At 33.5% G+C, this 23,645-nt stretch overlaps 1 protein-coding gene and 1 long non-coding RNA gene across 2 annotated transcripts in view; one reads left to right on the forward strand and one right to left on the reverse strand.

Annotated features, from left to right (window-relative positions):
- The window catches only part of LOC150098194 (uncharacterized), a 32,779-nt gene extending 25,194 nt beyond the window's left edge, over nucleotides 1-7,585 (forward strand). The window contains exon 2 of the long non-coding RNA XR_016549580.1: nucleotides 6,215-7,585. This is a non-coding gene — a long non-coding RNA (uncharacterized LOC150098194). The remainder of the gene's footprint in view (nucleotides 1-6,214) is intronic.
- Nucleotides 1-23,645, reverse strand: LOC150098195 (uncharacterized). The gene is made up of 3 exons (XM_090406072.1): nucleotides 23,493-23,645; nucleotides 13,437-14,697; nucleotides 1-1,755 (listed from the first exon to the last, which is right to left on the reverse strand). Exons 2-3 carry the CDS (start codon nucleotides 14,680-14,682, stop codon nucleotides 65-67), a joined length of 2,937 nt encoding a protein of 978 aa, XP_090262198.1. The 5' UTR covers nucleotides 14,683-14,697; nucleotides 23,493-23,645; the 3' UTR covers nucleotides 1-64.

Raw genomic sequence — 23,645 nt, forward strand, 5'->3', positions numbered from 1 at the left:
TCAGAGTAGGTACCACTTTTATTTATATAAGTATTTTTATACAAGTCACCACATACATGTGATTCTAAATCTTACTGCAGCTTTTTTCCTCTATTGTTACAGAATATGAAGATCTTTTATTTACTTTTTGTTTTCTTTCTTCTTTTGAAACATTGTATTTTTCTGATGGCTTTCTGTGCTTTAATGTAAATCGAATTAAAACAATAAGAGTTGTAAATATAATAACAATTAATAAGCCAATTAAAACAGCAAAAGGGAAGTGCCCTGTGTTTGTGGCTTGATAAGCCTTTGCTGCATATAATATATAAGGAGGTTCTGTAGTTGAAAAGTCATTATTAACAGTAGGAGTTTCTGAATCTTGCTCTGATGTATTTATATATACTGTTGGTGTGGTCTCTCCAAATACAGTAGCATTAGAACATTCTGTGGCTAATATTACATGGCTGCTATCTGAAATAGACAAGCAGATCTGATAAAAGTGATCTACCTTAGGTGCTGCTAATGGTGCACAGTTATATCTCTGTTTTCCATTATCCAAACTGTCACATTCAAAGTATACCTTGGAATCATATGAAATTCCTGCAGCTGCATCCAAATAATACATATTACAACTGTAATTCTCTCCATGTCTTGGCCCTTCTACTTGCCAGTCTATACACATGTTGCCATTTCTGTTTTCATTCACTTTAATCATAGAATTATTTAATATAATTTTTATAACTTCATTAATTTCAGAAGTATCTGAAGTTGATGTAGTAATTTCCAATAATGAAGTTATATTTTCTGTAGTGTTGGTTACTTCGATCAGAGCAACTGTGTTAGAACAGTTTTCTGCTAATGTTGCCAGTTCATCTGAAACTGATAAACATGCCTGATATAATTGACCAATTTTATATGCCACTAGCGTTGTACAGTTATACCTCTGTATTCCATTATCAGAATTGTTACATTCAAAGGATATCATGGGAGGATGTGAAATTTTTGTGGCTGTTTCCAGATAATAAATGCTACAACTATAGTTTTGTCCATGTTCAAGACCTTCCACTTGCCAATACAAGCAGAGGTCTCCTTCATCTTTATTCACCTTAAAAGTGGAATTAATCAGTATTACAGAAATAGTTGGAGTTGATGTAGTAAGTTTCAGAAATGATGTTGTAGTTTCTGTAACTTGTGTACTTGTGGTTTCTTTGACAGCTTCAACTGCATCTGAACAATTTTCTGCTAATGTTACAGATTTGCTATTTAAAACAGATAAGCAGGAATCATAAAGGTGACCTATTTGAAGTGATAATATTGTGATGCAATTATATCTCTGTTTTCCATTATCAGAAAAGTCACATTCAAATGGTATTGGATGAGGACGTGAAGTTCTTGAGGCTGTTTCTAAGTAAAATATATTACACGTATAGTTTTCTCCACGATTCAAACCTTCCACTTGCCAGTCCATACAGAGTTCTCCTTCTCCATCATCATTAACTTTAAATGAGGAAGTAATCAACATAATTTTAATGTCTTTAGGGATTACTGGGGTGGTTGATGAAGGCATAAATTTTCTTAATTGAGCCGGACTGTCACAACGTTTCTGGGATGGACAGGATAATGGAATGAAATCCACATCAGTTAAGGATGTTCCATTTAATTCTGATGGAAGAGAACATGTTGGTAACGTTGCAACAAATCCTTTGATTGTCCGAATTTTCTCTCCAAGAAAGTCAGCAAAGTCTTCTATCTGACAGTTACATATGAACATGTTACCTAAAAAATAGTTCAGGACAAAATATTACATTCTAGTTTCTATTTTTAATATGAAATTTCTGAAATAAATGAAGGACAATTATTCTTGGAGTTTTTATTATGTAAGAAATTGATTTAGTAAGTAATAGTAAATATACTATTATAATAAATAATAAAAATAATAGGTAAGTAATAGTAAATAACAGTATACTTATAACTAACTAACTTGCATTGATTAGTTATTCAATAAAACTGAAAAACATGGAAAAATGAATACTGTTGCTCCTATGAAATTATGATAACATTTCATTTTGCTTTTCAACAACTTCACTTTGATATTTTTCATGTAATCAGTAGCATTTTGATGGATACAACTTAAGATAATTTATTTTTGGCATGATCTTTGAACAAGTCGTATGATGATTATCTATGCCCATAGGAAAGAAAGTTGTTATTATTATTATTATTATTATTATCCATGAAGTCAAAAAACTCATTGTGGGAGGTCATTTTTAGGAAACACAAAGTTTATCATACCACTCCTTGAACTCATTGACCATTCTTGCTCTAACCACTCACTCAGGCAATGCATTCCACAGTTCAACCACCCTCCACGCAAAGAAACCACTGCTCACCCTCTTGTTCTTTCGTAACCTCCAAGGATAGCCCCTTGTCATCACTCCTTCCTGCCATTCCACCAAGTGAAAGAACTCTCCAATGTCTATCCTGTAACTGCCTCTCAACAAAGTCTCGATCATATCACCTCTCTTTCTTCTATCTACCAAATTCTGCAGTCCACATTCCCTCAGTCAATCCTTGTAACTGACATTGTACAGTCCTGAAATCATTTTTGTTATCTGCTACTGTGCCCTTTCCACAGGGGACCAAATCTGAGAACAATAGTCTAAGTGTGGTCTGATCAGGGTCTTATACAACGGGATGATAACTCTTTTATCTCTGCAGGTCAGCGTCCTTCTCAGTATTGCAGTAAGTTTGCAAACTTAAAATAGAATAATAAGTTAAATTCACACAGCAGTCATGTAATTCATATAAAGTTACAGGTGAGCAACGTTTGATCTATCATTAATGGTTGCAGCTTGGAAATATTTAGTTTTGGCATCATCTTTGAACCAAGTCTTATGAACATTATCTGTGTCCATTCAGTAGACTAATTAAGCTAAGGAATGTTGAAATAATTTAATTTAAGCAAATGAAAACTAAATCTGTAAATAAAGAAAAATGGGGAGAAACAACTTAAAATAGTGAGAAAATCTCAGGCAGTCATTAAAGAACATAAGGATATAAGAATATAAAAACATAAGTTAGCTATATAATTCTGCTACTAGTATGTTCTTCTTGTGGTTATATCAGTTGCTTAATATCAGTCATTTTTGTGTTTTATCAGAACTTTCCAGATCCCCTTCGTATATTTTTCATCTTTAAAGATTCTTGTAGCATAACAATCAAACAACAAAAATAACACAATAACCATAGTAATAAATTGTAATGAAAATCATGAATATTTTGTATTGAAACTAACAGTGCATTATCAGTGTGTGTCTGTGTCTTTGTATTTGCTTGTAAACAACAAGCAAATTCAAAGAATAGGAATAGAAGATAAATACAACTGGTTTACCAATTAAAAGCAGTTGTCTCGTGCTAGAAAATGATAGTAAAAGCTATTTTTGATATTTACATAAAAGAAGAATCTCCCAAACTTTTGGGAAGGAGAGACGATCATTCTGATTCAGGTTAGACCAGTGTTAAAGAACTTCGCTTTCTTTGAAAAGGCATTCATATTTAAAACTGCTTCCAAGGAGAAGACGAGATTCTTCACACAGGATACTGTGTTTAGCATCAATACTTTGCTGCGTCAGATATTTCAACATTTTTGTTGAAACGATGTTGAAATTATTTCAACATTTCCACACTTTTGAGGTTTCAAGTATTTGATGTAGTACTGATGTTCATCAATTCTTTTTTCCATAGAATGGCATGTGTGCCAAAGTATGGCAATTGTGAGTATGGGAAATTATATGGGACAGAAGAAGTTAAGGTGAAACTTCTTCAAAATTCTACCAATAGATTCAGAGATGGCAGAAATATAAGGGATTTTAATGTAGGAGTCAATTATCTGTTGGATTTGATGAGGATTGTAATCATTTAATTCTATTAAAATTTTTATAGTGAGAAGTTCTTGTTGTAAGACTGAGGGAGAGGAACAAGCATGAATTAATAGAGAACATAATGTTTACTTTCCTCTCCCTCAGTTTTACAACAAGAACCTCTCACTATAAAATTTTTAATGGAATTAAATGGTTACAACCCTCATCAAATCCAACAGTTAATTGACTCCGACATTTCAGCACCTAAGGATTCTTTGCTAAACTGCAGGGTTTCAATCTCTTTGAAGGAATTTACGTCTCGTTCTTGTAAATTGGACTATATGCTATGTAATCCGGTTTACTTTTATGCTGCATGTAGTGTAAATGCTTGATTTTTTTTTCTTCCAGAAATGCCTTTATCAGAAAAGGATTGGAGATCTCGCAGATATTGTCAGAAGATGATTACTGACACAGAACATAGCTGTTTACTGTTTAATCAATGAAATGACTGTTACAACCATTAAGGATGTGGGGGGGGGGGGTATAAGGAACTACAATTCTTTTGTTCTTTTTGAAACAAGCTGGTAGCTTTTTTCATGAAACACATTGAGGTGCTATTTTGTGAATTAAGGTTTTGAGTGGGCCTGACTGTTAGCTAGGAAGATTAAGGCAGTTAACATTTAAATTATATATTTAGTTTAATCCAAATTAAATTGGATACAAATTAAATTAAATTTACAAAGAAATTATATTCTAGTTTAATCCTTTATGTAAGTGTCAGTAAATAAAGTTTATGCACAAAGTATCTTTACGACTTGGCTATTTGTATATAGATACTGATGGCTTCACATCAATTGCCTTAGTATGTTCTAAAATTTGGCCAATCACATCGAAATAACTTCACTTTTCTTAATTATTTCTTATTTAATTTTGATCATTATACATTTCTGAAAGAATCTGTGCTTTGCATTATCACAACTGGGAATCAAATCCAGTTGCCTGAGTCTTTTGTGAGTGCTTTGTCTATTAACGGTTTCAAGGAATATGATAGATATTGTGCTGATAGTTTGGCCTCCCACAATGAGTCCTAGTCATGTTGTTGTGTGGGATTCCCCCCCAATTTTCCTCATCCAGTCCTTAGTTAGTTGAGTCCCTCCAATGAGGGACTTCTAAGTATGTATTTTGACTGTAGATCCATGTGTTCACACAGATCTACAGTCAAATAAAGGTTCCTCATGCCATAGACGGGAACTGAACCCAGGTCTTTCCAAACAAAGGGCTTCGTCTGCCCAAGTTATGGAGGCTCTTAGTCATGGAGGTGCCTGTGCAATAATAATAATGCAGTTGATGTGAAGTCATCAGCTTCTATATACAAGAAAGCCTAGTCTTGAAGATAATACTGTACAAACTTTGTTTGCTGACACTTGGATCAAGGATTAAACAAGAATATAATTTCTTGGCAAGTTTAGTTTAATTTGTAAGCAAGTGAAAAAAAAAACCTTGTACAATTTTACTGATTATGTTCTAAAATTTGGCCAGTCACATTAAAATAGCTCGCTGTTCTTAATTGTTGTTTAATTAATTTCTATCAGTGTCTTCATTATGTAGGCAATGCTGAAAAAGTGTTTATTAATATTTTTTGAGAAGGATTCTAACAAATTATGTTAGTCCTTCTAACATCATTATGGACTAAGAAGTCCATAATTTTTCATCAAGTAGGAAGACCTATTTATGTAGAAATGAAAGAGTGCAGTCAGTGGGACATATTATGGAGCATTGAATTTTTTCTAGAATACAATATACAAAATATAGTACTTTAGCAGTGCCTACATTATTATATGAAAATAAATGAAATCTGAATAATAAAAAAGGTAAATAAAGAATTTTGAAAAAAGTGAAATGAGATTTATGAGAAAAACTGAAAAATATACATCAGAAGAAAGAAAAAAAAAAGATATTTTAAAAGTACTAAAAATAAAATCAAGAGAAGAAAAACTAAACAAATATAAACAAAATTGGATAGAACGTGTAAACTGAATCGGCAACATCCAATATCCTAAACAATTAATAAAATATAGTCCAGTTGGTAAGAGAAGGCTGGGTATACCTCAAAAGAGGCTATACTGGAACAAATCAAAAGTTGTATATCTGTATTTAGCATTATGATGATAATGACAGTGATTTTATCATTGTTTCATAATGAAAGGGGAGGGGTTGACACTAAGAAATGTTTTTTTTTGGGGGGGGGGGTTCCTTTATTTCATGATATATGCTATGCTAGTTGTATAATAGTGACCTTGATATTATTGTTTCATTAATTATTAATAATAATAATTCAGTTTTTCACCAGTTAAGTTATTTTAAATTTTTCGCAGATACTTCAGTGTGTCATAGAAGACTTGCTCCTGATTTCTTATAGATATTAGTGGTATTTTGTTTAACTCCTCCTGTTTAAAACATCAGTAAATTCTCCTGATGAAGAGGATCAGATCTGCTTGACCGTGTCCTTATTCTGTGGTGGACTTCATTTCACTGATGTTCTGTCAGTAGAAGTCATCTTTGTGTTGGCTGATAATTATAAGCAATGACTGTAAAGTCATTACTTAGTGATATGGAGTACTGCCAAGTTGAAAGGTTGATACCATAAACTACTATAATATAGTCAGAATATCTTTTCTTTTTTTTTTTTTATTTAAAAAAAAAAATGTCTATCCACAGACAGATTATGACCAATAACATTCATCGTTAAGTGAGATCTGGCAATCATAATTTAGTGGACTACACCCAGTGGACATAATTCACATTCAGGCATAACTCTGTCACCCCCTCAGCAAAATGTGTAGCCCAAGTGACATATACAGGATATAATCCATCTGTGTTAAAAAAAGAAGCTGGAAATTGTGAATTTTTATTATTATATAAAAATTCAATTACTGTTTACAACAATAAAAGCATTAATTTTTCTTCAATAAATTGAGGGGGGGGTTTGTTTTTTATATATCATAGTCAAATTTGAGATAGTGAAGAATTAAATTATATCAGTAAAAAAGAATTGTGTAGAAACTCAAGTATTTATTATTATATTACTGTGGTTATTACATGACACCTACAAGGGTTTTGCATTCATGTTCCCCAAAAATTTTAATTAAAAATAACAGAAAAAGTTTGTTTTTTGTATCATTCCTGTATGGAAAGATTGCAGAAGGAGTTGTAAGAGAATAGAAATCTTTTTATTTATTATTATAAAAAAAATTATATTTCTTCGTAAAAAATTATCTAGCAAAAAGAAAATAATAACTTCTTAAATATGTATAAAATTTAAGAATAAAAATAACCAATTAATTCTTCAGTGTTTTAATTTTCTGTAGCTAGGAAGGAAAGAGCATGCAGTGGTCTCATCATTATTTTCAGATATGGTTTTAGGAATTCTAATTTATTGAACTCTTCCTTCTCAAGCTGCGATTACTGGCAAGGGCAAAAAATTAATACTGTTTGCTTCTAAAAAAATCACTTGTGCCCTATAATATAACTCTTGTATACTTGGTTTTAATGAATGAAATTTCACTGATTAATGGATTAAATTGCATTCACCATACTTTGTTACTGATTTCATTATGATAACTTCCAGTTTCCTGAGTAGGTATTTCAGTTGAAGAAATCTAAACTAATTGTTTTTCCTTTGCATTGAAATGAGTCTGTATTTGCATATTAGCTATGTATAGAGTGAATAAAATCAATAACTTTAATTTTGTTTTCTGTGTTACTAAACTGTGTTTGAATTTTGATTAGTTTATCTCTAAAATTACTTCTGATATATATATATATATATATATATATATATTCAATAATTTTAATGACATGTTCAGACACTCTAACTGACACAGTGAGTAAGATGCACAAAACTATTCGGGAATTTAAATATTTCTGGACTAGAAATCCAAATCAACACACATCAAAATTCATCTTTACAAAACTTATCTGTCAAACCTTATTTGCATGTGGTTCTCAGATGCAGAATATCTATTCGTTGCACAATTAATATTATCAATAGCTTTGGGACAACTTACGTTAGATCAGTATTAGGATACAACATAATTGGCAAGCCCGTATGCCCAATATTAGTATTCTTGAAGAACGTTACCAATGGTGTTTGTAATAGAAACAAGTGGAAAGCCAAGAAAGAAAGCAGTTTTATCAATACATTAGCAGAGTTCGTTTTGAAGATAAGACTCATGCAGCAACAGACATTAATCACATAATAGAGCAGTTTGGCTCACCTTCACTTAATAGATTTTATATTCACAAATTGTTATATTGATATTTCCTTATATACTTCCATATTTATACCTGAATGGTTCATGATGCTGAGGAATATTTCTAATAAATGGGTTACGAACTAATAAGAACATAGCTTGAAAAGAACTGTCAGGCTGGCAAAACTTTTAATTAAAGCACTAATAAAAGGTGAATATATGAATTCCTTGGCAGAGTTTCCATATTTTGAACATTGTAACACCACAACTCATGTTGAATGGCTGTATTTTCATAAGTTCTTGGTCACTATCAAAACTTCAGTTTTTATAAAGAAATAGTTTGCATGCTTGATGATAAAAAAGAAGGATATTTTATTGTCCTTTCTTGTAATAAGTAAATTTGTATTTTTCAACAACATTTTAATGAGGAGTAAGCTAGCAAAATACTTTGTAGTGGTTGTAGGAAAAAATGACTTGACTTGGAAGAATGAGAATTTAAGACTGGATAGGAAGTTATTGAGGAGGAATATCTTGAAGTAGGTTTTCATTATCTTGGTTCCAGTACATGTATTGATACTCTAACTGACATAGCATATAGGAAGCACAAAACAGTCATGAGCAATTTTATATTTATTATTTACTGCTATGAATGATGAGGGTGGCATGGTATCAGTCATAATAAGATAATAGTATAATAGGAAAGGTAGTTAGTGTGTTCCCAGGAATGACAGTGATGAGGTGAGGCAGAGAGCAAGGATTATGAATGATATGTTAGCAGTAATGTGTGAAGAGAAAGGAGTGCAGTTTGGTAATGTGTGGAATGAGTTTGAAGGACAAATTGAACTATATAAGAGTGACTGCATTTGAATAGTTTTGGTGTGAGACATATGGAGAGACTGCTGCTGGAAGAGAGAGTAATGAGTGCTGAGAATGGATCTGAGCAAGTAAAAAGCGATGCAAAAGAGCAGAAAAGTAAGGAAGGAGGGATTGAAATAGTGCTTGTGAATGAAGAAGTGGGTAGTATGAGTGGAGAGAATGAAAGAACAAGTGTGCAAGATAGACAGGGAAATTCCTCCAACCTTTCTCATACTATGTTTCCCTGTACACTTTCAGTTCAAGGAAACATAGTATGAGAAAGGTCGATGCTCAAAGAGAAAGTTAATGTATGAGTATATGAGAAAGGAATGGGGATGTAGGAGAAACAGTTGGGTTTGAAGGTTTTGGAATGGGTAATGAGAGAGAGAGAGGAATGGCTTAAAGAAGGCATGGAGAAGTTACATCTAATAAGTGGTATCAACAAAACTTGTTATACACGGTGTGCATGTTAAGTAATGAGACAATTATTATATCAAAACAAAGAATTATATTTGGAATTATCAATTACACAGATTCAAAATAATCTCCCTCCAACTCCACATAACATTTACATCTGCCATACAGGTGTTTGAACACACAGTGTGGAAGTCCTGAATAGGAAACTCCTTCAATGTCTGGGTCACTCTGCATTGGATATCCTCAGTATCACTGAAGTGCTCCCCTTTCACGTCACACTTCATCTTTGAGAAGAGGAAAAAATCTGCAGGAGCCAAATCTGATGAAGAGGTGTGTGTGTGGTGGTGGTGGTGGGGATGTTTGATCACTGCTTCACAGGCAGTGCACAGTGTCAATATGTGCAGTACAAACCTTGAATAAATCTTCCTCTTGTGCAGATCTTTTTCTAAGATTAATCTGGCCATTTCCTTACCAATACCAAGCTGTACAGCAAGTAGCCTAGTAGTTATTCACCTGTCATGGCAACAATTTCCCTAGCTTTCACCACATTTTCATTTGTCCATGCAGAAACTGGCCTTCCACAGCTTGGTTCATCCTCCAGGGACTTCCTCCCCTCTTTGAACGTTGAAAACCAGCAGAATACCTTTGCATGGCTCAGACAGTCATTGCCGTAAACATTTTTTAGGTCTTGGTACACTTCTATAGCAGTTTTCCTAATTACAGTAAAATTTTATACAGCGCTTTGCTACATGATGCAACTTCTGACACGCTCCACTCACACACACTCTTAACTCGATGTTTGCCTCACGAAAACTGCTGCGCCACCCAACTCGAAAGTTGAACCTGTGATTACAACACACTCTAGTGATCAAAACTATAAATGTTTGTTACCTTTTTTATTCAAAGGGCTGTCCTGTAAAAAATCAATCTCTTAATGGTCACACTGTGTAGATCCAGAAATGAACTGTTATGTTTATATACGAATGCTATAAACAAAGGGAATGAAATTGTTGCATTGATTGAGTTCATTCACCAAAAAATTGTTGGAATAAGTGAGAGTTGAATGAGGATGACATCCTGACAGAAATAGAGTAAGATGCACAAAACTATGGAAGGGTGTGATTTTTGTGAAGATCGAAAAGGTAAAACAAGAAGTAGAGTACTGTTGATGATAGAAAAGGAGCTATGCTTATGCAAGGGGGAAAATAGTAACATTGGTTTTGATACAGTATGGTGTGAGAGAGAAGTAAATAGAATGAAATAGTTGGATGTTGCTGCATTAAATGTATATGCATATTAGTGAAGCAAATATGGGTGATTGTAATGATGGCAATATAGGTTGGAATGAAGAGAGCATCCAGAAGTAAAGAAAATAAATTTCTCAAGTTTTTGAGGAACAACTACCTCAGGCAGTATGTGACAGAGGGCATGCGAGGATTTGAGGATCTTGGATTTAATTTAATCTCTCTCTCTCTCCAGTTGGTGGGAATGAAGTCTGGTCATTCTCATTTGACACCATATACCTTTCCTAATAGACTTCTGTGAGGAAAGGGTATATGTGAAACTAAAAGGCTAGTGAATTTGAAAAGTTCAAGAGACAGCTTGCAGCTATAGCACAGAATTAGGAGTTGAGTGGAAACAAGGGCATGCCAGTAGTGTCCGGCACCTGTGTGCAAAACTTTAGTTGGTGCCCCTATCCCTCTCCTCCAATAAAAAAATCACTTTAAAAAAACGTTTTTTTTTTTTTTAAGTATTTCCTCCTCTTTGGTGCCTGTGTGCTTCGCACACATTGCACATATGGCCGGTGCACCCCTGGGTGGAAAGGAGATCGGTGCTGTTCAAGAACTATCTGGTAGAAGATGTATTCAAATGGTCAGGTGGTTAAATAAGGTGAGTGTGAAATAGATGAATGAAGAGTTTAAGCATGTGAGGAAGAAATCATTATAAATTAAAGATGCCAAGAAATTATATACTTGGTTTAATCCTTTATCCAAGTGTAAGCAAACAAGTTTGTGCCTGAACTATTTTCAGAACGGGCAACTCGTATAAAGAAGCTAAGACTTCACATCACTTGCCTTAATATCTCATAATGCAAAGCACATCTCCTCGCAGACATGTATAATGCTATGAATTATGGGAAGGGGTCGCTACTCAGACTGGTTTCGACCTTTATTTAGGTTTCATCGGTTGGAGCCAGACCCAGAGGTGATACTAAGGTTGAAGTAATGCAGATTAGGATTGAGATGAAATTTATTGATTTCTGAAGAGTTGCAGAAACGGTCACTTCTATTCTACAGGTGCTTCCATGGTCACTGTTCCAATTCACTAGAGCAGTGACCATGGAAGTACCTGTAAAATAGACACAGTGCTAAAACACTACATCTGTGAGATAGGGGTTGAAGTGAATCTGTAAGGGAGGGATCATCTATGAGTCTAATGGATTTGGGATTTGTATATAGCTAAGAGTTGTTTGGATGTAAAACAGTCTCCTGAATAAATGGAAGCTACTGATGTGATGTGTCTATTCCAGGAGAGACTGTAGGTAAACATTTGTCCAAGAAAAATAGAGAGATCTGATCTTGTCTGGTGAGGGTAGGTAAGCTGGGATCTCTTTTGCGAGAGAAAAGGCAAGACTATGTTTTGTTGGCATTGAATATGACAAAGTTGTGTAGCCTGGGATGTCAGAGTATTGCTTGTTTTGTCAAATGAATAGGATGAGTGGAGAGTACTACTGCCTGCAAAGCTGTGGAGAGAATAGTGATTGTGAGTAAGTCATTTATGAACCATTTACCGCACTGGTCTCTTTCCTGATCCAAACGCTTCCTGTTAGGATCCATAGTAATCAGAACAAAGGTAAGTTAACAAACCTTATTACCTCTTCATAAAAATCTAAAATTCAAATGTGTGAGCTAGAAAAGGTAGCACCACTAATTTAAGTAAATTATACTTCACAAGAAATTATATTTTTTTTTATCGTTTATCCAAATGTAAGCAAACAAGTAATGTACTAGTGTACTTTTATGTAGAGGCTGCTGACTTCGTGTCAAATTGCCTATGATTAATTTAACATATGTGAGGCATAGTTCCACCATAGGATTTCTGCCACATTACGTGACAATTGAAATCCCATAATGCACAGCATGCCCCTTTTCAGACATATATTGCTATGCATTATTGAAACAGTCACTACAAAGTCTAACTTGTCTTTATCAAAGTCTCATGTGGAAGTCAGATCTAAGGAGTTACTGAGGACTAAATTAATGCAGAAGTCATTGTTTAGGGTACACTGGATAAGAGACAGTTGTAGCAAGTTTTTTTTTTTTTTTTTTTTCCCACTTTAGGAATGAAATTATATATATATATTATCCTTTACTGATGTAAGCACACAAAAGTTTGCACACAGTATCTTCACAACTTTTGTTTGGGTAAAGGATAAAAACAAGAATATAATTTCTTGTCAAGTATAATTTGCTTTCCAACCAAGTGAAAAAAAAATTTCTGTATTGCTAATTTAAGATGAATTTAAAATATCTGAGACATAATTCTGCCATAAGGTTTCTGCAACATTAAAAGTGACAACTGAAAATGTTTACTTACTCTTGTTTAAAGTTGGTAGCTTTAAATAGATTTAGGATACTATGGCTAGAACATTTAAATCGAATGGACAACAGCAGACTACCAAAAATATTATACAAATACAAAATAAGTGGAAAAAGCAGAATCGGAAGACCAAGAAAGAGATGGCATGAGACCGGAACAGGCCACATGGCCTAAATTCCATGTTAGGAAGAAGATGATATTATCAATGAAATTAGATACCAAATCAAAGAATCTGGCTTTTGTTTGATAAAATGCAGTTAAGCGGTGTTTGGCCATCAGTAACAGATGACTTGACTGTCTCAAAGATAGTTGTAAAAGTTTGTTTGGTTTCTTCAAGCACTATTATTGATATACATTTGATTATCACACACACACACACACACACACACACGTATATAAGCTATTAATTTGAAATCCCTCTATGCCTACTTCTCCCCCCCAAAAAAAAAAAAAATTATTGATAAATACTTACCTTCTAAGGCAAGAAAAGTCAGACTGTCACTATATCTGAAGCTTCCTGAAGTTATTGACTGTAATCTGTTATGCCTTATGGTGAATTCTTCTAGAGAATGGAGATCAGCTGTGTGTTGACACTGCAGTTGTACTATTTTATTATCATCTAGATCCAAATGTTTCAGAAAAGTTAGATTGTTGAAGGAATATTCATCTACATATGAGATGGAATTCTTCTGGAGATATAAATATAAAAGATTCCAAAGACCACTAAAAGCATTTTTTTGTAGTGTTCCAATTTTATTATCACTGATTTCTAAATGTTCCAGCTTATCATGATTGCAAAGAGCACTATTTACAATTTCAGTAATACTATTTGAGCCCAAATCCAGATTAATCAAATTTGGAATGGAACAAAATGCATCCATGGTGAGTGGACCTGTAATGGAACTGTTTTTTGCTGTAAATCTTTGCAGAGATGATGAGGATATATTAATATTGGCCAAAACATCAAAGTGATTTTCACTAATATCAAGGTAATCAATTGAAGTAGTGTATATCAGTGCATCTTGGTTAATGAACTGTAACCTATTTCCAACTAAGTATAAATTTTTCAAGTTATTCAAACCCTGAAACATCTCACCTCTTAAACTGGATAGTAGATTGTATTCCAGAACAAGTTCTAACAAATCTGGAAGAGCAGCAAAAGCACCATCTGATATTGACATAATTAAATTATGACCAAGTGCAAGATATCTGAGATTCATTCCTTTAAAATCATCAGTGGTAATATTTTCAATATAATTACTGGTTAGATCTAATGCATCAAGAATTTTTAACTTGGTAATCGCCTCATTTGGAACGTGAACCAATGTATTGTTTCGTAATCCTAAGTAGTCTAGCTTGTTATTCATACCTGAGAAAACATCTTCTGAAATATTAAAATATCCAGCATTATTTATACTCAGTCTGTCAATAGAACAGTCCTTAAAAGCAAAGTCAGGGAGATTTTCTAATCCGAAAATTGAAAGCTCTACAGATTTCATTGTTCTTCCAGGACTGTTGTATATTGTATTAAGTATTTCTGGCACAAGATTTGAATGAGCTGGCTTTGTACCAGAACATCTTATTAGGCTGTCTCTACACGTACAGTTTACGACTGTTGGACAAGCATATGTATGTGATGCAAGTAATAATGGCAAGGCTCCAAGAAAAATTGTCTTATGTACTATTATCCAATAAGACCTCATCTGTGACGAATGCATATCAGTAAGCTCAACCTGAAAACAAACATTAATACACTTTTAGTTTAAAAAAAAAGAGTATGGTTATGATTTGTTTCGATAAGGAAATACCATGAGTAGGCATATTTAAATAAATTATAATATCGGAATGAAACTCGTGTCTTCAGTACAAGAATGCTTAATAGTAATCGAACATTAACAGACAATTCCAGAAGGCACCACCTAAGAAGCTAATGTAAAAAAAACTAAAAAAATTCATTAAATTTCCCAACTTATTTTTAAAAAAATGATACAGTTAAATAAAATTAGAAAAAATTAGCTGATTTATCTCCCACAAAGGGAACAGGCATAGACCATCAAATCTATTTAAGTTAGGAGAGTGAAGTAAAGTTTCACATGTTTCTTTATATAGCCATTCCATGAGGAACTGACTTTTGTGAAGGACTCTTGTCTTTTTCCATTGAACTCTTATGCTTCACAAGTTCAGACTGTTCAGGCTCAAGGTTTTGAATAGATGACTCATGTTCTTCTAGCAGAATAAAAGCAGATCCTCCTGTTTGTCTGAAATAAGATAACTCACAAGAGTAAGACCTTTCTTGCTTCTCCTAGGCACAAGCTTCCACATTTCAGTTATTCAGGCATCTACCAGATTCCTTGCTCTTGTGGGTTATCTTATTTCAGGCAAACAGGAAGATCTGCTTTTATTTGGCTAGAAGAACACAAGTTTTATGTTCAATACCTTGAGCCCAAACAGTTAGGACCTTCAAAGAATGCTATCAACACTAAACATAGTTCATTGGAAAAAGACAAGAGTCCTTCACAAAAAGTTGGTTCCTCATGGAACAGCTATATAAAGAAACGTGAAACTTTACTTCACTCTCCTAACTTTATTTTATCTAATTGTTTAATTTTTTTTAATAAGTTAAGAAATTGAATGCCTTTTTTTTAGTTATCTTACATTAGCTACTTAGGTGGCACCTTTTGGAATTGTATGTTAATGTTCGATTACCATTAAGCATTCTCGTACTGAAGATGCCTTTGATACTTAAGCGAAAATTTTATGTTAATAAAAGAATATATTATGTGATTTTCATTTCATTATTATAATTTATTTAAATATGGTTATGAATAAAACACATTGATTTCAAAATAAAATATATTATAAAGTCTTATTCAAGTGGTAAATGCACAAAGGAAAAAAAAAATTTAGACTGTATCCATAGACAAAGTATGCAGAATGTGTTTTGTGAATGCCATCTTCCTCCCTCTACATCTAATCTAGTGTAGGGGGACTAAAACCATTTGACCTGCTCCAATGAGATTTTGTCTTTATCTAAGTAAACTAGTGGTACAAAATTTGCATGCTAAATGTGATCTATGAAATCTTAAGTTTGTTTTTGGGCCAGCTCTGACCATAGCTGGTAAATTGTTTATGAAACAATTTACCAACTATTTGGTTAATTGGCTAAACATGAAGATATTTATTTTTATGTCTGAACCTTTAATATATTTATACCCTGGCAAAAAAATTAAAAAATTGATCAATTCTGTATCTGGCCTTCCTTGCATGTGTATGTATTTTTAGTCTATGTAAACTCTCTTGTAACAATGAATAAGTAAGAGTATAATTGATAAATCCCCATGCATCTCAAAAAAAGTTTTTTGAGATGCATTTTAGATTTTGAACTGGAAGGAGAATGCTGCCTGGCCATCCATCTGGTTATGGTGCATGAAATGTATTAACCATTATGTGCTTCACATCCATTTATTTCAGTAGTGTCAATGATGCACTTTATATCCTATCCATGTTTTGACTGATGTTATAACAGTTCATGGTAATTGGATGGTTAAACAGGGCTCATTTTTATAAATGGGATATAGTGTAGCATAAGAAATCAAAGAAACACTAGTGAAAATCTTGCTGCAGATCTCTGCATGGACAGGAGACATTTGATATCAGGAGGAAGAATGCATAGTAGTGTAAATTTGTCAGATTAGAACAAAATCTGAATACAACAATACATAGAGCAGAAGAATAAATTTTAATTAATGAAAACATGTTACATGATCAGGCATGAGAGAATCCAGATTTTTCCCAACCATACTGGAATGAACAAAATTAGTATTAGAACTTCAACTTTCAGTTACATTACTAGTCTCATGAACATAATCCAGACTGGTGGTGGTAATGCAATGGTTTGCATTTATATTGCTCCTTTCATCATCTTTGAAGGCAAGATAATTGTTGATCTAAAGCACTTTATGTTCCAACCTGATGTTGACTATTCTCATGTTTGTGCATTTTAAGATAAATTGAGAAGGGTGTTTCTTATAAATGCCCAGACTTTCTTCCCATTCAGTTGATAAATCATTTTCACACATATTTATTGATGAAAAGTTAAAATGATATTTACTATCTGTGGGATAGATATTGAAATCATGCAATGAAATTTGCTTATGCTGTGCAGAGGAGCTTCCGTAGCCTATTTGATAATACTGATCACCGTTAGCCAGAAAGACCTGGGTTTGAATCCCATCTAGAATGCAAAAAAACCTTTATAAGAATTTTTCAGCTGAAGGTGAGTTACCTGGTCTCATGCATAGGTAACAAGGTTTTTCCCCCTCCCATAAACTTGAATTTTTTCATCTATCAAAATATGCAAACTGGCAAAATTAATAGATATGTTATACTTGTAGCTTTAGTTGTTTCAGCTGCGACTTCAAATAACTAAATTCATGCTGTTTATGACAATTTCAGTACTGGCATTTCTCATATTTGAAATAAAACTCCCTTCCCTACTTCCAAAAAATCCTTGGCTGTTTGACAAAATGCAGTTCAGTTAGTTACATCCCTCCCATGCCTCACAATGCATTTTCTCTATAGATGCCCCTAGCTTCTGCTGTGTTGGTATCCTATAGATACTTCCACAGACACACTACCTGAATATTAATTGAGGTGAGTGTGTCTGTGGAATTTCTCATTTTCCATTCTTTCCAGACCTTTTTCAAATATATGCAACATCGAACAAACCTAATTGTCCACAATAAAAGAATTTTTGAACAATTAAAATCTTGAAGCTCAGTATATAGATATACTGTATGGAAAGAAGTCAGCAGACACCCTATGAGCAAGGTGAATCGTGCCATGTTTGTAGCAGTATAAATTGGAGAAATATGATGTTCCATAGTTGCTGCAGCCAGCTGTGTCTAAGTGAAATGAAGAAGGAAACTGATGAAGTTTGAAAGAGGCATTGTGATAGGATGCCATGCTGCAGGCCTATCTGTTCAGCAAGTTGTTGGCAAATTGGGCTATTCCAGGTCAACAATCAGTGATATCATACTGAGATGGAATCACAAGGAGTCAACTGCAAATGCTACCCACAGATGACCTATCACACTCACTGAACATGACCATAAGATGCTACAAAGGATAATATGTAAAAACCGCCATTTGCTGACCAACATGTTGAATGTAGAGTACTGGTCATCGACTGGACATGAATCTTTACAAAGACATTCAGAACCTCACAACATGAATTTCCATGTTAAGACTACAATTTGCAAGCCCCACGCGAGAACCATCACATAGCGTTGTCTTCAGTGGTGCAAACAGCATATACAGTGGGACGTGGAAGTTTGGAAAGCTGTATTATGGAGCGACAAATCATGCTATACCTCTACTGAACCAGATAAATGGGTGTGGCAGATGCCCAGTTAACATCTCTTACCAGAGTGCATAATCCCAACTATGAAATTCGGAGGTGGCAGTGTGATGGTATGCAATGGCAGATTAAGGATAGTTGGGGCCCCCCAAAAAATAATAATAATAATAAAATAAAAGTTTGGTGGCAAATAAATGAAATTTTGTACTTTTGAATTTTTTGAACTTTTGGATTTTTCTGCCTGTTAAAGGATGATGATAAAACTTTTTAGTTTAATGAATCATTTTTTATGTCGTTTTTACAAATATCCTTTGCGAATTTATTGATTATGTCTTCAAAGTTTAGTGTGGTGAAAAGTCGCACTAAAAAGCTATTTTTGAAACAAACACCTCACTCTTACATGATTCAATAACAAATGAAGTTAAGTAGCAACCAGGCGAAACTTCCTATCTCGGCAATGCAATCAGTTTTCGTGAACTAGAAACTGTCAACAGCGACGTGTGCCGAAATTGGTAATGCGGTTTAATTTAAAGCATAGATAGCGCGTGCTGTTCAAAATACAAAATACGAAGCTTGTCAACTAGCACCGACACTGGTATTGCAGCATTATTTAAAGGGTACATAGTGCACGCTGTTCAAAATACGTATTAAAACATAATAATTATTTTGAAAAAATTTTTGCTTAAAATAATCAAGATTTTTATGATGTTTTTGAAAACATTAATCTATTTTAGGAAAATGTCTTGGCTTGGGAGGCACTCTAGGCACATGCCTCATTGCCTTAATGGGTAATCCGTCACTGATGGTATGGTCCTCTTTTTCCTGTTTTAGCCTTGGACCTTTGTGGTGTTACAAACATTGAATTCCAAGAGGTATCTGAACATTCTGAACCCATCTATGGACCTGACCATTATCTCTTTCAGCAAGACGATTCACCACATCATACGGTTGCTGCCGTAACTGCATGGTTTATGGACATGAACATTAACATGCTACTGGACTCCACAGAGCCCTGATCTTAACCCTATTAAACATCTGTGGGATGAACTGGAGCATCGAGGGAAGGTCAAGGGACATTGATCTCACAACAGCCAGGACCTTATTACATGCCTATGGGAAGAATGCTCCAAAATTCCTATTGATTGCTGTCATACTCTTGTGGAAAGTATGCCCCAGTGGGACTCATCATTGCAGCAAAAGGAGGTCCTACATCTTCTTAAGGTGGGCACCAGGTTGTTTGTTTCTCACACTACAATTTCCTTTGACTTCTTTCCAAGTAGTGTACTCTTGCACTGCTATCCTCTTTATTGAAATTACATACTCTAGTTATAAGTTTCATCATGTTGTGGCATCATTTTACTTTTTGGCAAATTAAATATAAATATAGAAATAGACAGTATTACAATATATATATAAAACAGCTGGTATGTGAACGAGCTGACTGAATAAATGTATATGGATTATGAATGCAATTAGCCAAAATATTAAATTAGCAATATACAAGACAGTGTTCAAACTTGTGGATCTGAGAGCTAGATTAGAAATAGTTGATCAGAGACTAGAGACCACAGATATAGGCCCTAATTTATATCTGTGATGACTCAATGAGTTCTGAGAAAAATTGTGGACATTAGCAAAGGTATCAGTGGCAGAATCATGAAAAATGAAGGTATTAGGAAGGAACTTGACATTGTCATCATTCAAGAACGTGTGAGCAGAGCTAATGTCAAGTGATATGGTCACATAAACAGAATTGGAGAGGAATGATTATGAGAACAGGTGTTTTAAGATGTCAACAAAAATATCCAGAGGAAGACTAAGATCTAAGTGGATTGAGACAGAAGTGCCTTAGAAGACAAAAATATAAACCCTGACAAATAATAGATTAATTTGAAGGATGGTGTTTGTACAAAGTTAGTAATAATGCAAGTGTAATTATATTGTATTGTCCTGTACATATCAGAAATTTGATGATATGATGATGGGTTATTCTTAATATCAGATGTTCATTTAGACAGCATTTTGCATGTGAAATTGCTATTAGAAAAAAATTATCTTCGAGAAACAAGAATGAGCTCTGCTTGAGAGAATTACGTATTTCATCACTTTAAGTGACATAATGAAATTGTTTACTATTTTAAGAATTCATTATACTTATAGCAATTAAGTATTTTTCTCAAGAGGATATTTTCATTATTAACATTTTATGCCTAACTAAAGGAAGCAGAAGTTTAAAAATGTATTATTATTAATTTTATTGACACCTCCCAGGAGTTCAAAGACTCATTGAGGGAGGGCACCTACTCTACAACTCTGTCTCCACCACTCAGTCCACCAACTACAATGAATTGCAATGCCAGCTACCCACGACCACTACTAGTATTTTCAAAGACAATCACAAACATCCATGCCCATGGCAGGATTCGAACCCATGGCCTTTTGGCTGGAGAGTGGATATGCTAACCACTGGGCCAACCAGGCCAGCAAAGATATCATGTTGATTTAATAGAAGATGGTACTGGTAGGGAACATGGGAAAAAAAATAAATGAATTTATGAAGCTTCAGGATAGTTACTTATAGCATCATGTAATGGGGAAAACCTGATGTTTCATTGTGTTGGACATAGTGATAGCATCCAAGGATTTACTCATAACCACTTGCTCCTGATTACAGAGAGTGATCATGTGATCTTAACTTCACTAATGGACAGCCATGTGAATTTTTAGTTAAAAGAAATATATACAGAACTATTGGAGTAGTAATGCCATCATAACTTGCAAGAAAAAGACAGTAGTGAACAGGAAATGGTCAAATGGTGTTTAAGGAAAGCAGCATTGGACTTCATTCCTTGATCAGATGGGAGTTAGATGGATGAATACCATATCAGGCAGGAGCAGCACAAAATGAATATGTTGAAATGTGGAAAAAATGTGATGAGTCAGCTCATGAACAGTACAAAGTATAGGTTAACTGCACAGTAAAGAAAACAAAATCAGATAAGATAGAAAATTATCTGCACAGAGAATTATTTTGCTACATATAGGTAAAAAGAAAAACGACAACAGCAGGAAACTTTGAATGTAGATGGGAGGAAGGTGATAGCAATAGGAGAAGTAATGAGTAATCAGCTTTCCAAGGTATTCCATCCAGATGGAATCAATTCTTTTGTTTAACATGGCAGAAATAGATGCCAGAATAGAACTAGATGAGCCATACTAAATGAGATATTGCAAAATCTCAATGTGAATATAGCAATGAAATTAGACAGGATGCCTGAAGAATGAGTAAATTGGCCATTACCTGTGATCACGTTATTTAAGTCTAAGCATTAGCAGAGTTCTTAGGGAGCAGGAAAAGTGCATTATAATTACATTGCTAAGTCAGAAGTAGCAAATTAGACCATTCAGTATCTGACTGGTCTATTACTGGTGGTGGTGATTATAGTATTTGAAAAGATCTTGTTTAAAATTAAAGATTGTTTTGATAGAATATGATACCCTGTGAGGAACTTAAAATATGGATGTTTTAAGGAACACATGGGTTTCTGAAGGATCTATATTTTTTATCATACATTCATTATAACACTGATTGTTAATTAGTAGAAGGAAATATATTTCATAAAGTGATGTATAGGAACATAAGACATGATAATTAATAAGTAACATAAAATGGATTTACCTTCCATATATATTTTTATCAGTATAAAATTTTTGCCCTAGTATCTTGTTAAAGTTAATTTTACAAGAACCTTAATATAATTAGACCATGATTTTCTACATCATGTATGTGTAGTTTGCTGTATATCATTGTTGAATACACCTGTTCCTGTTTAATTTGAAAGCCATACTGAAGATGCGCTAGAATATTAAATTAAATTTTAATATTAAAATATATATGAGTAAGGTAAATCCGTTTAATGTTACTTATTAAATGTATTTCACATTAACTACTGCCAGTATGTGACTTAAGAAAATCTAAATTTTTTTCAATCAGAATCAGGATTTGGAAATAAATTACAGCATGTATAGAATTAGAGTGTATGATGATGATTGATAAACTAAATAATCGAATGCAGATCTGCTGAACTTTGTTCCTCAAGTAGCTTACTTTCCTTTCCCCTCCCCCAGTAAGAAAGTGTGACATGAATAAAGTAATTTTATGGATGTCAGTGCATTTAAAGAATCAAGAAGTTACATATCACATCCTAATGGAGTACTTTAGAATGCAAATTGTTTAATTAGCCTTTTACATGTAATATGATAATAAACACATTTACATAGTTGGGCAAGTTCATATAAAAAACAACTGCACAGAGTACAATGATCTGGAAAAAACTTTATAGCATGATTCTGTCATTTGTCACAATGCAAAGCACTTATTTTTCAAATGGAACCACATAAAATAAGTAAATTCTTTGAAATTTGGACTTGTTTTTATCTTAAAGAGTGACCACATGCTACTTTAAGATCAAATGTAGCACTTCTGCCATGTGCTGAATACTGCTGGCCTAATGAATTTTCATAAATTGTATGCCAATATAGAAATGCACCATCCTACTTACATCACAGAGGTGTATTCTTTAATATTATTATTAATTTAAAATGAGAGTAAATGTGCATTGTAAATACAAGCATAAAAATTAATTTTTCTCTAAGTTATTTTCATTAGCTTTGCATTTAATAAAGATTTATTAACAACTCCATTTTTATCTACAGTTGCATGCCTTATTTTTAATTCTTTCTTGTTAATGCTAATCTCTCTCTTAATTCACTGGATAGATAATAGTAATGTTTTGAAAATATGAAATTCCATAGGTGAACATCTTCCAAAGACATATGTTTATTTATTTCTGTCAGAAAATAACATTTTATATTGGATATTTATGTTGAATATGCATTTCATATCTTGCATACAGTATTTAAGTATAAATATACTGTAACCACAAAAATACATTCATTAAAGCAGCTGCAAAACGTTTAACTTGAATTTGTTAAAGGAGAAAGATATCTTAGACTGCCTCATACTGTGCATTATTTATCCAAGAATACAACCAAAAATAATGCCAAGAAAATAAAATTACTAATTATTCCATTTCATATATATAATATTTCATGCATATACTTGCATGTATATATGCATATACATGCATATTCATATCTGACACTTACCTTCAAACATCTATGTAAAATGAATAGCTAATAAGAGACAAACAGTTTTAAAACTTATTCAGTTCCTGAAGTAAATTTATTTCCAGATAGCTCACAATTTCAACTTATAGCACAGTTAAGAATAAGGAAGAAGGAGGGACGCCTCTTCCTTCC

Source organism: Typopeltis vanoorti, chromosome 16, assembly GCF_054136105.1.
Source record: "Typopeltis vanoorti isolate ZY-2024b chromosome 16, IOZ_Tvanoo_1.0, whole genome shotgun sequence".
Lineage (NCBI taxonomy): Eukaryota > Metazoa > Arthropoda > Arachnida > Uropygi > Thelyphonidae > Typopeltis > Typopeltis vanoorti.

Coding starts and splice junctions, on each gene's coding strand:
- LOC150098195 (XM_090406072.1), bottom strand. CDS start 14,682: ATGCATTCGTCACAGATGAGGTCTTATTGGATAATAGTACATAAGACA. Junction 1,756..13,436: donor GACTTTTCTTGCCTTAGAAG/GTAAGTATTTAT, acceptor ACTATTTTTTAG/GTAACATGTTCATATGTAAC.